The following is a 23473-nucleotide window of genomic DNA, read 5'->3' on the forward strand; positions in this document are numbered from 1 at the left end:
TTGTCATCAACTAACGAAGAGCTGCAGGAAAATATACGTTTCTTGGGATGAATTAAAAAAAAAAAAAAAAGAAAGAAAGAAAGCCAAAAGGTAATACTTCATTCATCACTCTGATCTTCTGCACAAAATTTGGTCCACTTCATTTACCAGTCAGGTCTCTGAAAATAAATATAAAGCTGTGCCTTTGGTCGCAGCACGGACTCTTTTGGTGTAAAAGCTGCTGCCCCACTGGCAGCTCAGGTAGACTTCTCGTTGTCCTCCCCGATCTTCTGGACCCGTGAATACTTTTTACACGATGACTTGAAGCAGCCAGGGGGCCAGGACAGTGGCCAGGAGAAGCAGCAAGGAATTGAGCCTTGGACATTCTTCTCAAAAAAATAGAAAATGGGGAACCACCAAGCCCGAGATAAGAAATTCGTCTGGGAAGAAACCTTCAAGTTCTGTAAAGATGGGGGAAAATGGAATAAAGCGTGACTCAGGGATGCAATCTAGATTTCTTAGTTAAATGGCTTTTTTTTTTTTTTTTTTTTTGTAACTTAGAAGGTGAACAGGGTGGCACTAACTACCTACCGCCCTGCCTTTTCCCCAGCTCTGCTTTGACCTTGGCCCCATGCCCTGCCTTCTGTGGCTCACGAGACCTTGGCCTGCAGCTCCCTAAAGAGGTGGCCCAGGGATAAGACATGGACAGCGTTCAAGGGAAGCATCTCTAGGAAGTGCTCTGGTCAGATATAAGGAAGGGTCAAGGAGGAGAGGGAGGACGACTCAGAAGGCTGAACACACTCGAGGAGAAAGATGGAGATTTTGGTTGAGGTGTCAGGAAGCATCTACATCGGTGTGTAAGAAGGCTAATGAAGGCAGGGGCCCACAGAGCGAGCGACCGAGCAACAGAGTGAGATCAAGGGATCCACAGAAAGGGCAGTGGCCACCACTGTGTAGGTCTTTCATCAATGACAAATCAATTGCTTATAGATCTTACATATACACACGAGCACGTGCACACGCGCACACACACACACACACACACACACACGCACACCATGCACCTACCACGTCATCACAACCATGGGGAAATGTCTTCCAAGATAAATCAGTCATTGCAAACAGACCAACCGTATTACAGCAAGGATATTACCAAAGCCAGAAAAACCTTTGTTGTGTGGGTGTGGGTGTGAGTGTGGGTGTGGGTGTGGGTTGGTGAGGCAACCTTGGGCCTAAAGGGAGAGAACAAGAGAAATGAGATGTTTCCCAGGACAGGGGTAAAGGGAGTGGCATGTGGGGAAGCACTAAAAGAATGAATGAGAAGATAATGGGGGGGGGGGTGTCATCTTGGCACAGGAAGAAGGGAAGAGAGAGGTTCTGATCACCCCAAAATATAATTGGTGAGGCAGGGGGCACCTGCACCCTAATGCTTTTTTACAGAGAGGGTTCCTAAGTTTTCGGTTTGTGTGTATACTCACTCCTTCAGTTCTAGTGTAAACCAGCTGGACTGGCAAAACATACTGTCTGTAATTTTATAACGTTCTTAATCCACACACGTGTATTTGTTAAGTTCTTTGTTGTTGCCTTTTTTTTTTTTTTTTAAATAAGCTGCAACAACAGTAAATTTAGCTGAACTGACAAAACTACATAGCTGGGTAGCAACAACAGTCCTTCCCACGAAGCTATCTAAAACTCCCGTCTATGAATGTGGGTCCCCGGCATGTAAAGGCAGTCTAAGGACTGCCGCTGCTCTCACCTTCTCATTGGCCATGGAATGGTACCACCAAAACAGCCGCGTTGTGATGTAATAGGCGATGATCACGTCGACAGTATAGTGCTCATGTGCTACAAGAATGCAGATGATCCCGGCGGCGCTGAGCAACCAGCAGACCAAGTGATACCACCAGAAGTGACGAGGCGAGTCTAGGCAGTGGGAGAGCAGGGTTAGCAAGATTCCCAGAGATGGAATGGCCAGCTTGGCTGACTTGGGGGTGGGGGTGGGCTGGGGATGGAACCCAGGGTCTTACACATGCTAAGAAAATGTTCTCCCCCCTGAGCTACATCTTACAGTTATCCCAATAATGTCAAGCAGAACAATTAAAGATTGCTATGGCAATGTGCTGCCTCAGTTTGCCCAGGTAGAGAGAGGGTGGAGGGAAGTGTATTAGCAGGTACGGCAGTCACTCTCAGGGTGTGTGTGTGTGGATGTGTGTGTCTGTGTGTATATATATATATATATATATGGAATTTTATTATGTCCAGAAATATATCCATTCATATACATTGATCAATTTTCCCATTTTTTGACAAGGGGGTTGATGGGTAACGAGATATTCCAGACCTTGCCATCATCAATAATCTATTTAATATGAAAGAGAATAGCTGGGTGCAGTGATACATCCTTGTAGTCCCAGCACTTGGTAGACAGTGGCAGGCAAATCACTGTGATTTCAAGGCCAGCCTGGTCTACAGGACATGCAAGCCTACACAGAGAAACCTTGTCTTGAAAAGCAAACAAAAGACAAAAAGAAAAAGGGAAAAGAAAAAAAACGAAGTAGAGAATAGACTTATTATTTAGGGTGGCTAGAATTGGCCCATACTGGCTCATATACATGACCCCACTAGAAGAGAAATAGCACAGGCCAACAGAAAAGGTCTATGAAAATAAGGGGGACAAAATGAGTAAGCAGGGGTATTATGAGGTCTTAAGCTCGCTTTTACTTTTTCATGTGTGTATTTTTTTTCATCTGTAATGGGGAATGTCACTGTGGCAAGCAAGATTTGATTCTCAGCCATTTAAAATTTTTTTTATTAATTCATTCATATTACATATCAATTGTTATCCCATCCCTTGTATCCTCCCATTCCTCCCTCCCTCCCATTTTCCCCTTACTCCCCTCCCCTATGACTGTGACTGAGGGGGACTTCCTTCCCCTGTATATGCTCACAGGGTATCAAGTCTCTTCTTGGTAGCCTGCTATCCTTCCTCTGAGTGCCACCAGGCCTCCCCATCCAGGGGACATGGTCAAATATGAGGCACCAGAGTTCGTGTGAAAGTCAGACACCACTCTCCACTCAACTGTGGAGAATGTCCGTCGGCTAGATCTGGGGAGGGGTTCGATGTTTACTGCACGTATAGTTTACAGTTGCAGATAGCATGGTGCAGCTCTCCAGGGGAACGCTCTGGCTTCTCGCCATCTCCCTACAGAAGTTTAGCCTCCTGCTGAGGCTACAGAGAAATTTTTTTTTTTAACAGAGAAATTCTTTGCACTGAGCAGCTGGGAGAGAACTGGGGTATGCATCGGGCTAATATGGTCACAACCTCCACTCCTTCTCACTGGAGTGTTCCTGACAGACATGGCTGAAACTGCCTACCCCCTAGTTATCTGGCCATCTGGCACCATTCTGTTTCTTTCTATTTTAAAGCTTTACTGTCTCGCAATAAAAGTTTAATGATCTAATAAACTGAAATCATTTTCATATTAAACTTTGTTTATGCTCATAGCAACATACGTGCTCAACTGTAAGACAGTGCTTGAAGAGCATAAGGCTGACTCCCCAAAATTCCAGATGACCTAAACAGTTATTGTTTGTACACAACATGATTCTTGGGCTGGGCGTGGTGGTGCATGCTTTTAATCTCAGCACTCGGGAAGCAGATCTCTTTAAATGTGAGGCCAGCCTGGTCTACAAATCAGTCCAGGACTACATCATAAAACCAAAAAAAAAAAAAAAAAAAAAAAAAAAAAAATTTTTTTGGCAAAACAGCTACAGTTCTGTGGATTCTAAGTACATCCACAGCACTATATTTGATTCTCTCATTTCCGTTTGCTCCTCATCATTTCTTAAGCATTTCATCCTGCTTCTACATTCCCCAAGATAATTTAAGGAATCCTTGGATTTAAATGCCAGGAGGGGCCTCAGGGGGGCCCAGACCCAGTCCAGTGGCTATTGCATTAGAACACTGAAAGCAGAGGCAACCCTAGCAACGCTCAAGGTCTCATTAAATGCGTTCTGCAGCCCCATGGTCCAGCCCTTCTGAAGTTTCACATCTGACCTACTTTGCTACACATTGGCCATCGGGGACTTACTAAAAGCACAGGATGTTTGGGCTTTAGAGCTGTTCTGTACCATGGGTCACCAGGAACAGAGCCAAAATGGGGGGGGGGGGAGGGAAGGGGGCAGTATGGCCCGGATGGCTATCTTATGACTGTTGGCATTGAGGGTGGGGTTTTTAGGAATTCTGGGAAACCCTCACGTGTCCTTCTATGAAAATGTGTTTTCTATGATGCCACATTGAGACCACAACCCACTCTCTCCTCTCTACCCATTGAGATTTTTTTTCCTGCTATTTAATGCTTTGACAAAATTTCTCGCTACATAGCCTTAAACAACCCTCCTGCCCCAGCCCCATTAGTTACCCACATCCAGCTAGTAAAAGCTATTTTGGAAAACAAACAAACAAACAAACAAACTGGCCAATGGGCATCCCGCTTGTTCACTTACTCTAGCAGGGATAGCGTCGAATAAAGACATGACAAAAAATGGACCTCATTGTCTGTGTGAGATCTCTAGCACAGCTGGCATTAGACTGTGGCAAGCACTAAAAAAATCCATGGACGACAAGGCCAGACATACAGTGTTAACAGCCACAGCTGACTTCTGCAGGGCCTGGTTTCTAAAGAATCCAGGCTCCCGTGAGCACATTGGTGCAATTGACCCATTCATGTTAACTAATGACATGGTCCTGATCCAGTACGCCATCCCAATGTAACTCCGCTTTCAACAAGAGCGCTAGCAAGGGAAGAACCCAGAATGATCCACAGGCCAGGGGGGCAGTAATCACATATAATAAGCAGTACTTATTCTAGAAGCAGACTCTCCAGAGGACCCACCAGAGCCTTAGCTTACTCTGGGAAACAAGACAGCTATGACTGAGACGGTGACCACAGAACAGGTGCAACCACAGAGCACCCCATGCACATAGAAGGCCAACGATACAGCTGAATTTATACTAGGCAGTGAAGATCTGATTTTTTATTTGGCACCAAAAGTTGTTGGGAAAATATAATTCTTCCCATGCCATATGTAAACTTATATAACTTAAAAAAAATCATGCCATGGGAAAACTATATTGTATATAGACTTAGTCATAACTTGCCTTTCTACAGTCCTATTTATCAATAAGTAGACTTCTTAGACAATTGTATGAGACCAGACAACTTGAAATGGCTTGTTTCTTTTCTTCTTGCTCTCTGTGTGTTTGTTTTGCATGTGTGTGTGTGTTTTTGCGTGTGTGTGTGTGTGCGTGCATGTGTGTGTATGTAAGCTGGAAGGGCCAATGTCAAGTGTCTTCCTCTGTTGTTCTTTGCCTCACTGAGTTTGATGCAGGGTCTCTCACTGAATCTGAAGCTTACTGTGGTGGTTTGATAGGTGTGGCCCCCACAGACTCATGTGTTAGAATGCTTGGCCAATAGAGAGTGGCACTATAAGGAGGTGTGGCCTTGTTGGAGGAAGTATGTCACTGTGGAAGCTGGCTTTGACATCTCCTATGCTCAAGCCATGCCCAGTGTGCCACACAGTCCCCTTCTGCTGCCTGCAGATCAAGATGTAGAACTCTCGGCTCCTCCAGTACCACATCTGCCTGCATGCTGCTATGTTTCCTGCCATGAGGGTAATGGACTAAACCTGTGAAACTGTAAGCCAACGACAATGGAATATTTTCCTTGATAACAGTAGCATTGGTCATGGTGCCTCTTCACACCAATAGAAACCTTAATGAAAATACTCACTGAGCCAACAAGCCTAGCCACCAGCAAGCTCCAGGGACACTCCCCTCCTTCCCCACCTAGTACCATACTGTCTCTATATTCCCAATGCTGGGATGACAGGCACGTGCCGCCACATCCAGTTTTTTGTTTTTTACCGGAGGGCCAGAGATCCACACTCAGAGTTCCATGTTTGCAACAGCAAATAATTTACTGTCTGAGCCATCTCTCCAACCTAAAATCTCTAAAACTTCTAAACAGAACCAAGAAATTAAGACCATAATCTCAAGGCAGGGCTTGGTGGTGCATGCCTTTAATCTCAGCTCTCGGGAGGCAGAGGCAGGCGGATCGTTGTGAGTTCAGGGCCAGTCTGGTCTACAAAGTGAGTCCAGGACAGCCAAAGCTACACAGAGAAACCCTGCCTCAAAAAACCAAAACGAAAGAAGAAGAAGAAGAAGAAGAAGAAGAAGAAGAAGAAGAAGAAGAAGAAGAAGAAGAAGAAAGAAGAAGAAGAAGAAGAAGAAGAAGAAGAAGAAGAAGAAGAAGAAGAAGAAGAAGAAGAAGAAGAAGAAGAAGAAGAAGAAGAAGAAGAAGAAGAAGAAGAAGAAGACCATACTCTCTGGAGTCAGACTGACTGAGTTTGAAAACTCAATCCTCAAATACTAGAGCTGTGTATAATAGCCTGGTCACTTTCTATACAAGTGGAGAAAAAAGGAGGGGAAACAGCAGCCCCTGGAGGCGGGAAGCAAACACTGCAGAGTTAGTTTGTGTCAAAGGCTCAGATTAATGCTGGCCGTAGAACCATTCCTCTCTGAGCAGGATCATCGTGGTCATATCACTTACTCTTTGGCTACCAAGTAAACGGACACTGAGTTCCCTGGGATGTTTTCTTTTCACTACTTTATGGTTTTCAACACACAGTGCCTTTGCTGTGATGTGCAACACCTGCATGCCCACCCTCTGGAAGCTTCCTACAATCTACAGATTGAAGAGTGTGCCACTGGCCTAGAGAATGTCGGACCGTCTGTGGATAGAACTTTCTTGGGCAAAAGGTAGAACTAGAACCTTAAAGAACATGCTGCCATAACGAATAAATACAAATTAGAAAAGTGGCAATCCCACTCAATGGGGAATCTCCGAGGCTTGTGAAGAGATGAAATAGCTCATCCCCCAACACACTGTAGTGTGTGCATGGACTTCTGGGATAGGCGCAGAAGCTCCTGGGCGTTTAATGCAAAGGTGGTAAGAACCCTACATGTGACTCAACCTGTTTGGATGAATGAAAAATCAAAAGAGGAGAGGAAAGCCAGAGATAGGGAAGTCCCTGGATACAGGTCTCTGCCTGTGGGGTTTGAATAAGAACGGCCCTCACAGGCTCATATATTTGATTGTTTGATACAAAGTTGGTAGAACTATTTGGGAATGAATAGGGTGTGTGGCCTTGTTGGAGGAGATATGTCACTGGGGGGTAGGTTTAGAGGTTCCAAAAGGTCACACAAGGGCTGTGAGTTCCAGGCCAGCCCTGTGCTATATGGCAAGACGTCATTTTAAGCAATCAAATATCGACAAACCAAACACCAAACACTATCCAATCAAATTGAAAAAGTAAACTACTAGAAACATTAAAACAACAAACTACTACAAAAATAAGGACTTTACATAATGGGGACTCTGTGTATCAATACAGAAAGGATTTCAATTTCTTGTTTGCACATTTCTTAAGGAGGAGATATTCCACAACATACCATAGTATCACAGAGAAGGCTGGGAAGTGATGAAAGACGACATTGGAATAAAGTAGGGCAAGAGTGTGGATAAAATTGAGGATACATATGAGTTACTGTAAAAGTCAAAGGCCATTTGTCTTCTTTTGTTGTTGCTGTTTTGTTTTGTTTTGAAACAGGGTTTCTCTGTGTATCCTTTACTATCCTGGATTCACGTTGTAGACCAGGCTGGCCTGGAACTCACAGCGATCCACCTGTCTCTGCCTCCCAAGTGCTGGGATTAAAGGCGTGCGCCACCACGGCCCGGCTAGGTCATTTGTCTTTGTCTTTAGGATGTACTGACCTTTTTACAATACAATTTTCATTCCATTTGTTGCCTACTTTACACCCTTTTTGAAAAAAATTTTTCTTAAAAGACAGAGCCTCACTTTATCTCTGGATAGCCTAGAACTCACTATATATACCAAGCTGGCTTTGAAGTCCCAAGATCCACCTGCCTCTTCCTCTCAAATTCTGGGATTAAAGGTGTGTGCCACCAGGCTTGACCTGGTCTTAGTCCCGATATTAAGAACTTGATGCCTTGAGAGGCACTCAGGAAGGAGGGAGGTGTTTTGAGGTATACTATCCGCTAGAAGAAAACCACAGCAAGACTTCACTTTTCAGATCCAGGCCACAGATGGCTAGATGGAATGATAAAGTGCGTGTGGCAGAATCTTTACATCTTTCTCTCTCCTGTCAGTCCCAGTGGCAGGAGGGATCCTATCCATGCCAAGGCCCCAGGACCCCGCACACTATAGGAGTCAGCTCAGTGAGAATGAACGGTCACTTACATTCTTTGATGAACAAGTAGGTCAGTGTGAGCACCACCGTATGGCCGCTGAAGAGGAAGTCTCCACACAGGATGTGTGACCCCGTTATGGACAGTCCACCGCCAGAAATCAACCGGAGAATCCGTTGTATTTTTGCCTGAGAGTCTCCATTGAGCTGAGTGACACAAGGCAGATAGGAAAGTTTACACAACGCTCAAAATCACGTAGAAAAGCCATAACGTTGTGATCGTCTTTATAAATTTTTTCCTTGTAACATGGAATGTCAAAAGTATTCCAAGAGGAAACTCCTCAAATTAGGTTCTTCTCAGTACATTGGTCAGGCTTATTGACATGTTTTAAATTATTCAGCTTGTTACTACTAATATTTTTAGTGGTGTTGTGTCCCTGGGCAAAGCTTTAAAAATACTAATAACCAATGACTTCATCACTATGTGATAAAATGCAGATCAGAGCTACTTTGTTTCCTTTTGGCAGGAGGAAGTGAGGATTTGTGCCTACTGCCATCTCACTGAGCTGTGTACCGAATCTATAGGCACCTTGTGTCAAGTGTGCAGCATGGAGTGTGAGCATCAGAGTGTGCACACGGTCTCATTAGTACCTGATGGTAACATGGTTACAAGAATCATCCGTAATTTAAATAGGTTTGCAAGAGACACGTTAGGGATTATAGCAGCAGGCTTTCAAAGCTTTGACCAGGAAAGCATACCACAAAGTTCTACACAGGGGTCAAGGGTACTGAAATCTCTCTAAACCACAGTGATGTCATAAGAAACAGTTACAGGCTAGGGCATGAGTATCAGGCAGTAGTTTAAAGATGTACATCCTCTTAAAACTGAGCAGGCTACCAAGAAGAGACTTGATACCCTATGAGCATATACAGGGGGAGGAGGTCCCCCTCAGTCACAGTCATAGGGGAGGGGAGCTAGGGGAAAATGGGAGGGAGGGAGGAATGGGAGGACACAAGGGATGGGATAAGAATTGAGATGTAATATGAATAAATTAATAAAATATATTTAAAAAAGAAAAAATTAAGAGAATGAAAAAAAAAAGAAATAAATATGAATGAAAAATTCTTCAAAAAAAAAAATGAGACATCCAAGAAAGAGTAGGTTAAACTATGAGGCATAAAAACGTAGGAGAGGAGCTGGACGGACAACACAGAAAGCCAGTGGAGCGTGCTGGAGAAGGGTACTCAGGATGAAACCAAGTGACAGTTTACATGAAGGAGACTCACAGACTTAGTCCCTTGGGATCTTGGGGACAAGCTTGTGATATGCTTTCTTTATACTCAGCTCTGGTGGTTCTGAGTGCTGCTGGTCCCTGAAGTGTGGACGTCCAGCCGTACCAGTGGTTAGAGTGGCAGGCGCAACAAACACCGTCATGTCTTGCCCAAGCGGACACAGGTTTGTGAAGGAGGATGCACACGGATGGATGGGGAAAGCCTTAAAGCAACTGGAGTACAGTCCCACCTAGCACAATAAGGAATTACAACCAGACTCTTTGTCCCCCTTTAGGGGACCAGAAAATGCCCTGATTTAAGATATATTCCTGGCCTAGTGCACACAGCTACCTGCTTACTAAGAGACCCGTGTAAGAAGGGAAACACACTGTAGTTGCTCAGCACTTAAATAAGCACTGTATAGAAATGACTCAAAATGGAATTAGTACAGTGAGGGACTGAAGGCTTCTAACACATTTTGCCTTAAAGTTTGCTTCAAGATGCCCAGGTAGCAAAACAAAAATGAGTTCCCAGGAGTGGAGTCCTTATGATGAGCGGGAGAAGTGTCTCTCGCGTGTCTAAGGATCACTTCCAGCGTAGCAAGTGCTGCTGCTACTGTCGTCTAGCTACTAAGTGCCCAGGCAGGGTGGCATAAGCCTTTGATGCCAGCACTCACACTCTGCAAGCAGAGGCAGGCAGGTCTTTGTGAGTTTGGGCCCAACCTGTGATGGGGTGAGACTCAGAGGGAAGAACGGAGGGCCTTTTGACAGTCACATGACTGACTTTAGGCACTCCTCAAAAAGGCAGAGGACTATATCATATAAAGCACCGGGCCCCTGACACCAAAGAGACAAGCATTTGCTCTATCTGCAGCCATCACCCTTGCCTTGCCATGAGACTGATACAGAAACTACCCATGGTGTGATCAATTAAAAAGGAGCAGGCATGGTGGCCGGCCAAGTACTGCACCCCAGACTGAAAGGACATACCACTGTACTTCATTTAGCCTCTGCTCACCTGTTCCAGCAACTCCATGGTTCTCAAGGTGGGAGCACTTACGCCATTACGCTCTTCTGCACTGTTGGCATATGATGCCCTTCCAGGCCTGCCCCACCCTGCCCCGCCCCCCTATAGTTTGTATTCTCAGGTCTCAGTTGCTCATATTCAACCACAGCCTGGTCACAGCCCCCTCCCTCCTCTCTGCCCAGTCCCACTTTTTCATTCTTATTCCCTTTCCCCCCTCCCCTTCTCCTCAGAAATGGGAAGCGCCCTCCCGTACCAATCTTGTACCTTTTGGGGGGCTCTTTTCCTTCTGTTTCTTTGTTTTGTTCTATTTGATATGTTTGGTTTTGTTTTATCATACTATGTTTTATATTAATTATATTATATATTATATTAATTATACTATATTGCCTTAGAAGCCTATTCATTTTCTACTGCGAGACAAAAGAGGGTGGATCCAGATGGGAGGGGAGGTGGAGAGAATTCAGAGGGGTTGAGAGAAGGGTAATGTGAAAAGAAAATCTATTTCCAATAAAAGGAGAAAAGGCCCCAAATAATATGCATGTACAAAATTTTCAATTAATGAAAGAGCAGGGGAAAAAAAAAAGCCCTTTGGCCATCTATAGCCATTGCAAGGGGAAAGCAAGACACAAAAGGCTTCCATGAGAAAGCAGCATGTCACTATCCCTGTACAGAATGGAAAAGTGAAATCATTTCACAATTGAGCCAACTTTCACCTAGACATTCAAATAGACATTCTGGTTGTAAACCAAAGCTTGGGGGGGGGGGGGGGGGGGGGTGAAGCAAACTGTCAGCCAAGGGCTTAAAAATGCCATAGGATAGATGAGGCAGAAGCTGATAGCCAAACTACAAGAGCAAGAGTGGGGTTTGGTGGGGGATGGGAGAATTGGTGGGGGGAGCGGGATGATTGAAAGGAGCGGGGAGGAATGCCACTGTGCTGACTGAGTGACAGTTGTGCTGCTCTCCAGTTTCCAGGCAGGGACAGCCTCTCCCAGCGACAGGTTTCAGCATCCGACAGATCTGTCACTGCTAGCTCTGAAGGACAGTCTACAGCCTTGCCAACACAGGAAACAGGTAGATACAGAAGAGCCCTGTGGCTACAAGATCGAAGCAGCACTTGGGGCCAAATTTAGAATGCGACTTTGACTCCTGCTCGCTACCAGCACAGAGCTCCTTCAGCCAAACAGGGAGATACATGTGTCTGTTTTACAGATCCTTTTGCAGGCAAGTGCTCCCTCCCTCCTTCTTGGGTGGAGGATGGGGCCTGATCCCTGACTTTGTTGGGTGCTTAGTCAGGGAGCCTTCACCAGGAGTGTCTGAGGCTTGAGTATCCCATAGGATATTTATGTCCTTCCGTGAATGGTGACTTTCAGTCCGCCTTTCTGTAATCAGTGATCCTTCCTGCTAACCTCATCCATTCCTCGGAAGGCTCTGCCTCCCCCTTTGTGGTGGCCACCTCACTACGGAACACACTGTAATCCGTTCAGTAGCCAAGATGCAGACATGCTCGTTGCGTTTCTGAACTCTCATGTCTAAAATTAGTTTCAGTCGAGCCCAGCCAGTGTTTAAATTCAATACGTACACTGTTTTAATCACAGACACTCACTGCTTTGATGGTTTTAGGAAATGACTGCCTTTCCAAGCCACACCTATACTTGGTAAGGGAGGTGGCTGGCTGCTCCAGAACCACTCTGTCCCTCCCCCCCCCCCCCCCGCATGCTTCCATAGCTGCTTAGTGTTCACAGAACTCTAATGTTAGCCCCTGTTCTCTCACCCAGAAAGCACATGAGCGGTAAGCTTTTGTCTCATAAACCCGAGTGCCCAGGGATCTAGCAAGAAGGGTCACCCTCCTGTGACTGGGTGCTACATGAGAAAACTAACCTCCCTTCAGACAGCTTCAACGGCAGCAAAGGCTCCTCTGTTATGTCCAAGGCTGAGTCGGCTGAATTCATCCTTCCTGTTCCCCTTTCAAAGCCTAGCCACAGAATTAGTATATCCTCTCAACCTCACCTGCAAGATGCGCCTTGAATTCACTGATATCACGGGCACCAAGGCTCACATTCTCGACAGCAGTGAGAGCCTTTGCAGCCTGTGGCCAGCCCTGCTGACACTCCCACTACCTGCTGCTCTTCACTTGTTCTCCTAGCTCTCACCCCATCCATGTGGCTGACTCTCTTCGTTGCTTCCAGCCCAAGCATTTTTTTTGTGTGTGTCTGTTTGTTTGTTTTTAAACATCTTTTCTTGATCATTCTGTAGAACAGTAGAAACCTACTGCTTTCCTCTGACAGTCACCTGGTTTACCACCAAGCAATACATACTGAATTTATTTATTATTTGTTGTTCCGTGAAAGAACATAAGCTCCAGGAGAGAGCCTGTGCTTTGGTTACTACAGGGGCCAGGGCATAAGTACAATCCTTACAGAATGAATGCTTGAGATACATAAACAAATAGAAAAAACAAAACAAAACAAAACAAAACCCAAATGGTGGTAAATATTTAGTTAGTAGAAAACAAATTCTTTATACATGTAAATGTAAAGTCTTTTTTTGGGGCGGGGCGTGTCTCAAGACAAGGTTTCTTTGTGTAGACTTGACTGTCCTGGACTCGCTTTGTAGACCGGGCTGGCCTCAAACTCACAGCGATCCGCCTGCCTCTGCCTCCCAAGTGCTGGGATTAAAGGCGTGCGCCACCACCGCCCGGCTGGAAATGTAAAGTTTTTAATGGATGCCTTTCGCCACCACCGCCCGGCTGGAAATGTACAGTTTTTAATGGATGCCTTTCCTCAATCTAAAGCCAATTAGAGAATATGCTAGACTGCAGCTAACGTCTATGACAGTGTGTGACAGAGTGGGGGCTTTGGAATTGCTTTCTTGATTCTCCTCTGTGGGACCCGGAGGCTTACCTTCGGAGCACACTGGAAGTGCATTCCTGGCACAGGTAACGTAGTGACATACATAGTAATACAGCGATACAGGTATAAAGTTCCGATGATAAAGAAGAACCTGCGCCCCACTATTGACCTAAAGAAAACACAGGGATGGGAAGAAACAAGTTTAGCAGTTTTCCGTCTTGTTATTATATTAATTTCTTTTTTTGAGAGGTCGGGGCAGGGTCTCTCGCTCTAGTCCAAATTAGCCTGGACCACACTATGTACTCGAGTCTCACCTCAAACTCATGATCCTTTGACTTCAGCCTCCCGAGTGCTAGAACTACAAGTGCAAGCTCCCACCCCTGTATTCCTAATGCAATATAAGACAATGCTTTATGGACTGAAAATAATGGAAACAGTGCAATTAACAAATAAAGCTCAGCTTCACAGAGTTTTAAGGCCTGAGAACTTCCTATCCCATAATTCCATAGTAAGACTGGAACCCCATCTCCAAAAAGAAAGATTTATAAACTGAACTACGACTAAGTGATTTGGGGCCTAAAAGGACTAAGAATATGGGGGGCAGGGGCAACTTAAGAAGACAAAGCATCTACACAGTCTCCTCTCCTAATAAAGCATCTCCCTTTGCCAGGGAACTCAATGAGCCTCTCTCTGTTTTCAGTCAACTCAACGATTAACGGAACTCTCTAGAGAACGCATCAGAGGTGTAAGTGAACCGTGGCCATAGAGGAATAATCTAATGAATCAGGTGACATTACATAATTGGATACACAGGGAAATGTGACAACTCATTAAACCCTAGTTATGTTTCGAGAAAGATTTTAATTGGGACCATCCAGAGGTAGTTTGACAGCTCAGGCATGAACTGTCTCCTCTGGCCGCATAGATTTTCATAGAATTATATTTTGAACACGTCCAAAGTAACTACTGCATTGATTTGCTATTGTCTTACTCACTATTGATTTTTAAATGGCAAAAGAAAATAAAAAGGAGTGAAAAGGTTAGTATCGTTTGCCTCTTTCTGAATAAGACTGCACTATTATTTATTGAAGCATTATTAAAGCATTGTTTATGATAACCACAAAATGGAAACAGCCTGAGTGCCCACCAGCTGATAAACAGATAAAGAAGATATTGTGTGCATTTACAATGTAATATTACTCAGACACGAGAAAAAGTGTTCAGTCCCTGTCATTTGGGGCAAATTGGATGGAACTAGAGATCATCATGCTAAGTAAGCCAGTCATAGAAAAACAAGCGCAGAAGAACTCCACTTCTCTGGCAAGCTGAAAAAGGTTGGTCTCTAAGAAGCTGGGCACAGACTAGAGTTTACCAGAGACTGGGGTGACTCTTTGTGTTTGGAAGGGGTTGTGTGGACTAAGCTACAGTTAGGAACAGGACCAAGTGCTGGGATGTTGCATATGGCAAGATGGCTACTGTTAACATGGAACTGTGTATTTCAAAAATAAGTTACAAGGACTGTAGATATTTTGCCATGAGGAAAGTAGTAAGTAGGCTGGAGATAGATGGCTCAGTGGCTAAGGGCACTGGCTGCTCTTCCAGAGAACACAGGCTCGCTTCCCGGCACCCATATGGCATCTCACAACCATCTGCAATGCCAGTTCCAAAGGATCCCATGGCCTTTGCAGGTACCCGGCATGCATGTGGTGAATAGACATACATGCAGGCATAATATCCATATATGCAAAATGAAAATTAAATTGAAAAATATTTTTAAAAGAAATGTGTTTAAAGAGAAGCATGCTTAGCTTGATATGGACATCACATAATACATTTATATGAATATATACATAATACCCCATTACGGAATCCAATCTTTTATGCTTTATGTACCAGTTGAGAATTAAAAGGCCTATGAATGTGGCTTAGGTGTTAGAATATTTGCCTTCTACACAAAGTCCTTGTTTGGCTTTCTAATACCGCGTAAACCAACCCCTAGGATTTGGGAGGCAGAAGCAGGAGGAGCAATAGCTTAAGGTCAACACTAGCTACATCATAAATTTAAGGCCTATCTCTATCTCAAAAATTAAAATAGAATTTAATAAAATGAAAATGAAAAAAAAAAAAGGCAAACAGGTTAAGAAATAAAGGCAAAAGTCCTTTACACTGTACATTTTACCAAGATTGCACATCTTTATAACGTGGTATGTAGCAAATGCACACACTTAGATAGTGTGAAATTTCAGTATGGATGTGCAACCTCCACTGTGAGGCTCTGAGCTCTTCTGACCCTTCAGCCTAAGCTGAGCCCACTGAACTCCCAACCCACAGCATGGCTGCCTCATGGGTGTGTCCGCATGGTTATAAAAGGGTCTGCGGGCTCCCGGGTCCAGCTCATGGTGACAGTGCTCTTTTTGTGGTTATGTCTGTAAGCGCCGGCTCTGAAAGTAGGCATGAGTCGGGGTGCATTACCCCCCTCCCCGAGTTGCTCCTTTTTAAACTTCTCCAGAACATAAAGTGCATTCATCCCACTGGGCTGCTCGTCCTCCCTGCTCTCAAACTTTCCCAACCATCCCTGACCACAAGACTCTAGAGGAACAGGTAGCCTCGGGAATGAGAAATTTTTTTTAAGGTCAAATTCTGGTAACTGTTGGGATTTTTAATTAAAAATAATATGTACAAATATCTATTTTAGTTGTCTGCCACCAATAGCTATTTCGAGAACATTCTAGGGTTTCAGGGGAGGGGCGGGGAAAGAAGCAGGACCAAGACACTTGACGGAAGTGCTTATTGACTGCATCCCTGGTAACCTAGCTTTGCTCTCTTTGCACTGAGGAACAGGCAGTCAATAGTGCTGGCTGCTTTTCTTTGGTTAAGGGAAAGCAAGTCACTCCAGGATTCGGCCCCAGGCCCCACACACAGCAATGCTGCTTTGAATTGTGCCCCATAGATGAGGACAAGAAATAAGGAGATGTTACTACGAGTCAAGTATACCCATTCTAGCATCCTGTGCCCAGGATAGAAAATTAACTTAGATGGAACATTCACTCCACAGGCTTACCTAGAAAAAAGAACTGCACGTGGAATATTTTCCCTCATAGCTTTTGAAAGAGAAAGAGACTTGAGAGTTATCTCGTGGTAGAGGACACGCCTGGCATGTGTGTGTGCTGGGTACTAGCACCAAAAAAAGGACATCTTGAGGGAGGCTGGGAGGGGCTAGGATTTCTTACTTGGATAGGGCATTAAAAACAAGGTTATAAGAATTACTCCACCAGGTACCAAAATACAAGGTCCAAATCTACTTCCGAAACAAAATGGCAAATTTGTGCTCTTTGAGATCTTAGCAGTGGGTATAAACTACTTGGCCTAGGTATGTGACCCTTGATTATTTTTTTTTAAATAAATAATTTCTTTTTAATTGGTACGTCATAACTGCACATAATTTTTTAGTAGGTAGTGTGAAATTTCAGTATTGATGTGCAATAAGAGCAGGGTATAGCTTTTCAATTGTTCTTCTCTTTTTATTTATTTATTTATTTACTTATTATTTACTTATTTATTTCATGATGGAGATTGGCTTCATGTATGTAAGTCAAGCATGGTACTCCGTGAACTGCATCCCCAGTCCGTGATCATGACTTTGACACGGTGAACTCTGAGATGACGAGAGAAAGTCAGTTATAACAGCTGGAGCTCACATAGGCCAAGATGAAGACTCTACTGCAGGATGGAGTCTGGTCCCACACCAGACTAAAGATCTCTTCACACAAATGGGACTATGAATAGGCGTCACACAGAAAGTGACGGAGAAAGTAAACACCCACAGCCTATGCAAGCCCTGCTATGTTTAGTGTCAATTCCAGGCACTAAAAAGATAACCAATGGTCAATAAATATACTCTTGCCTTTAGCATAAAGAATGCCATAGCTGAAACATGGAGAAGCGATTCATTTCTATTATATAGAAGGCAACTGATAGCTCTGCTGCTTACCAAAATATATTGAAGAAACATTTTGAGACTTACATTAAGGAAACTGCTTACGGATGGCTTCAGTTTGCCATGCACGTTTACAAAACTTAAAAACACAGGGTTGCTTTTGGGAAAGTCTTTAAGGCGAGCTGGTTGAATTCTAAATACAAAGCAACAATTCACCTTGATTCTGTCTTCTAAAAGTGACCATGCAGCACCAACACTAAACTCTTACTTGACTTTGAATTCTGGACCTGTTTTGAGGGAGTTCGCCACACTTCACTTTTTTTTTTTTCCAAGTTGTAGATTGTGGGTATTTTGTACAAACTTGTGTTTTGGGGCTTTAATTTGTGGGCTTCAGCAGAAGGAAAATACCTAAATGACAACCGAGAGGACAAGGGGAATTGAGTGGCTTCCAATTTTGTGGACCAGAAGTTAGAATTTACACAGAGAAGCAGAAATAGTCAAGCCAGAGCTATGCCCATACTTTGCCTAGCTTCAAGTGGCAAAGCCTAGTTTATGCTTCCCAATTGATACCGTTCTGAGACAAGTCGAGAGAGGCAGGGGCTGGACTACTGAGCCGTGTCCTCTCGCAGTGCCAACGGGAAGGCAGGGAGGACAAGTTTACTTTAGAAATCTAAAACTCAAACCACCAAAACCCAGCTGGAAATTCAGTTTCTTAAACAAACACATGTTACCTTGTGCCTGGCAGGAAAAGGACAAGAAAGGAAAAAGGGCTGAAGAACTTTTGAACAGATGTAAACTCAAGGCGGGCCATTGACGGCAGACCAACCATCCCATAATAAGTTAGTGTCTTAGCCTATTCTTTACTGTACCTGTTGAGAGCCTGAAGATCATTAGTCCTTTCCTAGCTTTTTTCTTTCTTTCTTTCTTTCCATCTTCTTCTTCTTTTTTTTTTTTTTTGAGACACTATGTAGTCCTGGCTGTCCTGAACACTCTATGTAGACCAGGCTAGACTCGAACTCGTAGAGATCCTTCTGCCTTTGCCTCTCAAGTGCTGGGATTAAAGGTGTTTTCAAGCATCTTGATTTAGGTTAGGACTATGGCACCACCCTACTGGAAGCCAGGAACTGTACTTTAATTTGATAAGCCGAGTCACCCCCCCCCCCCAGGACTACCACAACTTACTTTCCTACATGGTCACTCAATGCACGCTTCTGGAATTGTGACTTTATCCAATTATGCCTGTCTATGCTTTCTTTCCTCAAATGCCTAGGTAAAACTAGACACATCAGAAAACCTGAGAAAGATGATTTTAATGGCACATCATCTCTTTTAAAAACAAACCCAAACCCAGATACCTTATCAGTCAATACTTACTTGTATCTCAGAAAAAGCCACTGGACGATCCATAAGCCAACTAATACAATCCCATTGATTTCTGATACAGAAAATGCCCATTTTACCCGGTCGATGTAGTCAAAAAACTTGTCTGGGAGTGGAGGGCTGAGCTCCTTGGGAGGAACCCTCTCGTGCACAACTGTGATCATGACCGTCGTCAGCACAAGATTGAAGAGTGCATACACAAAGGCAATGCCGGTTTTCCACCACTCCAGGGGAAACTTGCTCCTGGAGTCAGGGGGCATAGAAATCTGGATGTAGTCCGGGTACTTCTTGGCTCCCTTTCGTAAGCCATTGGGTAAGCTCTTGGGTTTACCATTGCCATTTTTGCTTTCTTCTTCCACAGCTTCAGGGGGACTTGTGTAAGTGTTGGTGGAGTCGTCGGTTTGATTTTCCAAACGGCCTTCAAGCTTTGCAGTCTCTATGACATCCATTGTCTGCCAGCCTTCAGAGCCGAAGTAGATGGCAAGGCTCCTGCTGCCTGTGGAAACTTATCTCTTTTAAATCCTTCTGCATCCAAGACCAACATGGACTCTCAGAATTGATTGTGTATGCTAATACAAAATGTAGACGTGTGGCCTTCTGGTTCCTGGTCCTCCCATACAACAATCTGCTTTCTGTGTGTTCACCACGCGGAAGTCGGTTCTCTTTGCCACAGGTGATGCTATCGTCCCTCCTGTGAGCAAAACAGAACGAAGTCAGAAATGGCTTGTCCAATTACCAACGAAATGTAAACGCTCTCAAAGTAAGGAAGCTAGTACCCAAACTGCCTGCTTTATACAGATAATCCTCGGAACACAGTCAGGGCTGCTGAGATTGAATTTATTTATCAAACACTGGATTATTTAATATGGGATCTCTTGTCTCTCTTTGAGCTGATGTCAACATAGATATGAACATCTTATCAATTCCCAGTTAATTTCTTCCAGTAAAGCCAGGAGACCCAGCATTTCAAACATTTCACAAGTTGGTAACTATGAAGTCATAATATGCTAGAACCGGCTTGGACACCACGCCCCTCCTTCCTGAGACTGGAGCTTGTCTAAGAAAAAAGATCAGATGGCAAGGCAGGATGGCTCACACTTCTAATGACAGCATTCATGAGGCTGAGGCAGGAGGACTACTGTGACTCTGAAGTCACCCTGGGCTACATAGTGAGTTCCAGGTTGGCCTGAGCCAAAGGGTAAAACCCTCTCTCAAAAATGTAAAAGTGTAAAACAATTGAAAACTTCAGGGAACTGACGAATTGTTACTGTCTGCATTTTCCAAAATAATGCAGTTTTAACTTTCTATTTTAAAAAAAACCCTATGATCCCATTAGTGACTACTTTTATGAACAGACTGCAAAGTAACACAGTCAACGTAGTTAAGATGACACCGCCTCAGTCTATCCTTTCACATTCAGAGATACACACACCACACACACAAAGCCAACCAGCTTCAAACTACCAAAGTGGAAAGATGTACAAAGTCTTTTCTGTGTCTCATTTGGAAAATGGTTAGAAGGGGCGGCAGGGTGGACTTCCAAAAACTACCCCTGGAAGCTGATAACCATATTTTGGTACAATCATCACAATTTCTACCAAGCAACAGAAACCAGCACTCTCGGTCCCTCTTAGGGAACTTACCTACTGTGGCCCAGGAGAGGCACCTTTGGTTTAAGTGCCACACACAGGCTCCGAGGAGCAGAGACTTCTTGCCACATGAGCTGGCGACTCTTATACTAGCTTGCACTATGACCCAGCTGTTCCCAATTTAGGAAAGCAGCATTTCAGTCAGCCACCAGCCCGGCCACCTGAGGAGTTTTAGAACCTTGTAATTAGTCCCCACCCTGAGCACACTGTACAACTTTAGCACGCTTCTCTAGATTTTAAAGGCCTCCTTTTCAGGGTAGATGCGGGTAAATTCAATGCAATGACAGCTAAGCCTTTATTTAATGGATAAAAAGGAAAATGTTAAGGGGTACAGTTAATATATCCTGCTAGTTCCTTGAAACTGTGGGGGCAAACATCAACTACAAGGGTTTATTGTCCATTCCTCTCAACACTGAGGAATGCAGGGGCAGATTAAAGGGTTTTATTTTTTGTTTTTGTTTTTTTTGTTTTTTTTTTTTTAAAAAAAAGACAACACAACACAGGGATTAGGGAGATGGCTCAGCTGGTAAGATGCCTGTTATACAAGCGTAAGGACCAGAGTTTAGATCCCAAGCTCCCACTTAAAAAAACCAGGCAAGGTGGAGCATGCCAGTAACTCCAGTGCATCAGGGGGGTGGGGTGGGGGTCGAGGTGGTGGCTGGAGACCCGCGGATCCCTTAGGTTCACTGGCTGTCCAGTGTAGCAGAATTAGTGAGATGCAGATTGACGGGCCTGGCTCAAAAAAATAAGGTGCAGGATGCCTAAGGAAGACATCTGATGTTGACCTCTGGCCTATACACAAGCATGAGTGTGCATGAAAATGCACTCTCATACGTCTGTCTGTCTGTCTGTCTGTCTGTCTGTCTGTCTGTCTCTCTCTCTCTCTCTCTCTCACACACACACACACACACACACACTCAGCCAAAAGCACCTAGTTTAGTTGAAGAGAGACAGAGCCACAACAAGGCTATGGGAGACAAGGAAATATACACATTGTGAAAGACCTGAGATGAGCTGGCCACTAGATAAAAGGTTTTTTTGTTATTTGTCCCTCTCCTCCAACAAGAGGCATCCACCTGCAGACACGGCCCACTTGGGAGAAAGAAAAGCCACTGGGGAAGTCGACCTAGTATAAGAAGTATCAATGGGGAATGCGGAGCGATCAGGGTCACCCACTTCTAACATCTCACCTTCCTCCTGTCCCTGTGAAAATCACCCAAGTCCTGAGACACTAGAAAGGATGAGAAAGCCAGTGTTCCTGTAGCCTGACCAATGTTCTCTGCAGTGCCTTAGAAAATGCAGTGGGAAGAGTAAGTGTTGCCAAGAGGAGCCTCGCCAACACGATTCCAACTTCACCTCTCTCCACCTTCCAAGGAAGATACCCAGGCCCTCAAGCAGAAAAGGCTGGTTTCTACCCACTCCAGCTTAGTTGACTGAACATATCCAACATCCCACAAGCTCTCCTAGCCTGGTGTTCATGCATACAGGACGCTTTATCAGTGCACATACAGGTGGCCTTTGTAAGGTAGTCACCTAGTTCTAGAACATGGAACGTGGAGGAAAAAATCCGATCCACTCTTCTCCCCCAGAGGAAGGACTCCGGAACCTACCTCAGGGGACTACCATGAACTTGACTGAAATAATGATCTCGTAGAATGTGAGCCCTTGGGAGGAACCAGCTCGTGAGCACAGTGCCGCTGATTGTCATTAGTGGGAGAATTGATATTTTCTTTGGGATTTCATTAAGGTTAAATACATAGCCTATTTGTCCCGGTAATCCAACGTCAGACTCTATGTGTACTGTGAAGATGAGGACTATGCCATATTTGCCATATTCGTTCTTATAATTATCCCTTCCTACCCCTGCCTGAGAAAGTGACAAAAGCCATAGTCATTTCCTGTTTGGGTGGCAATCCGATTAGTTTACCTGTTTGGGTTACCTACCATACCAAGACATTAACAGGCGCCACGTCACCAAGTACTGTGACTTACCCTACACAACACTGCGCTGCAACGATGCAGGGCCTTTACAAACCCATCTATCTCCCTTGTGGTAGCAAATGCAAAATGCTGACACTTGTTTTTGGTACATTGGTATGGGACATATTACAGGTTTAAAATTAGGAAGTGATTATAGCTAAACATACCAAAAGCACATGTAAAAAAAAAGGGGTTGTTAGGCTGGAGCTGGGGCTCTGCAGACAAGAGGACCCGCTGCTCTTGCACAGGGCCTGGGTTTGTTTTCTAGCACCCACACGGGGTGAGGGGGGTGGGAGGTAGGTGGATGGGTGGGCTCTCACAACCTCCTGTAACTCCAGTTCCAGAAGCTCCTATAGCCTTTTCTGGCCTCCGTGGACACCTGCGTCACAGGTACACATCCGCACACTTGCTTCCTCACATATACACACAAATAAAAAGATATCAATCTTTTTCTTTTTTTTTTTTTTTTCTGAAGTCACTGAGTGAAGTAGAAGGGGGCATCTGATAACTTCCAGGATCCAATTTGCAGATAAAAGTATCTGGTGCTAGGACTGGGAGGTAGCATTGCTAGGCTCGCTTGGTGGCAGTATCACGCTTAGTTGTGTTTTACCTGAGGTAATGTCTTGTGGGAAGCATTCCCGCTGCTGCTTCCGTTTGTACTCAAATGTAGGATCCTTCGGTCAGTTACAGATCACATACTGTGTTCCTACATTTTATGCCTGTCATCTTTACTACTAAACAGTCTTCTACTCGGTGAACCAGCTGCCTAGTGAGGGTTTCCATGGCTGTGATGAAACAAGAGGACCAGAAGCGATGTAGGGAGAGAGGGGTTTGTTTGGCTTACACTTGCACATCATAGACCATCACTGAAGGAAGACAGGACAGGAACTCAAGCAGGGCAGGAACCTGGAGGCAGGAGCTGATTGCAGAGGCCGTGGAGGAGTGCTGCTTACTGACTTGTTCCTCAGGGCTTGCTCAGCCTGCTTTCTTATAGAACCCAGGACCACCAACCCAGGGATGGCCCCACCCACAATGGGCTAGGCCCTCCGCCATGAATCACTAATTAAGAAAATGCCCTATAGGCTTGCCCACAGCCCGATCTTATACGGACATTTTCTCAATTGAGGGTCCC

General features: G+C 44.6%; 1 protein-coding gene across 1 annotated transcript; it reads right to left on the minus strand.

Annotated features, from left to right (window-relative positions):
- Positions 1-48: 48 nt before the first annotated feature.
- On the minus strand, positions 49-19360 carry Sgms2 (sphingomyelin synthase 2). Its single transcript, XM_051165521.1, has 5 exons — positions 18707-19360; positions 13447-13564; positions 8302-8455; positions 1736-1902; positions 49-440 (listed from the first exon to the last, which is right to left on the minus strand). The coding sequence occupies exons 1-5, from the start codon at positions 19159-19161 to the stop codon at positions 237-239; spliced, it is 1098 nt and encodes a 365-aa protein (XP_051021478.1). The 5' UTR covers positions 19162-19360; the 3' UTR covers positions 49-236.
- Positions 19361-23473: the final 4113 nt, after the last annotated feature.

The sequence above is a fragment of the Acomys russatus genome, chromosome 23, assembly GCF_903995435.1.
Source record: "Acomys russatus chromosome 23, mAcoRus1.1, whole genome shotgun sequence".
Classification (NCBI taxonomy): Eukaryota; Metazoa; Chordata; class Mammalia; order Rodentia; family Muridae; genus Acomys; species Acomys russatus.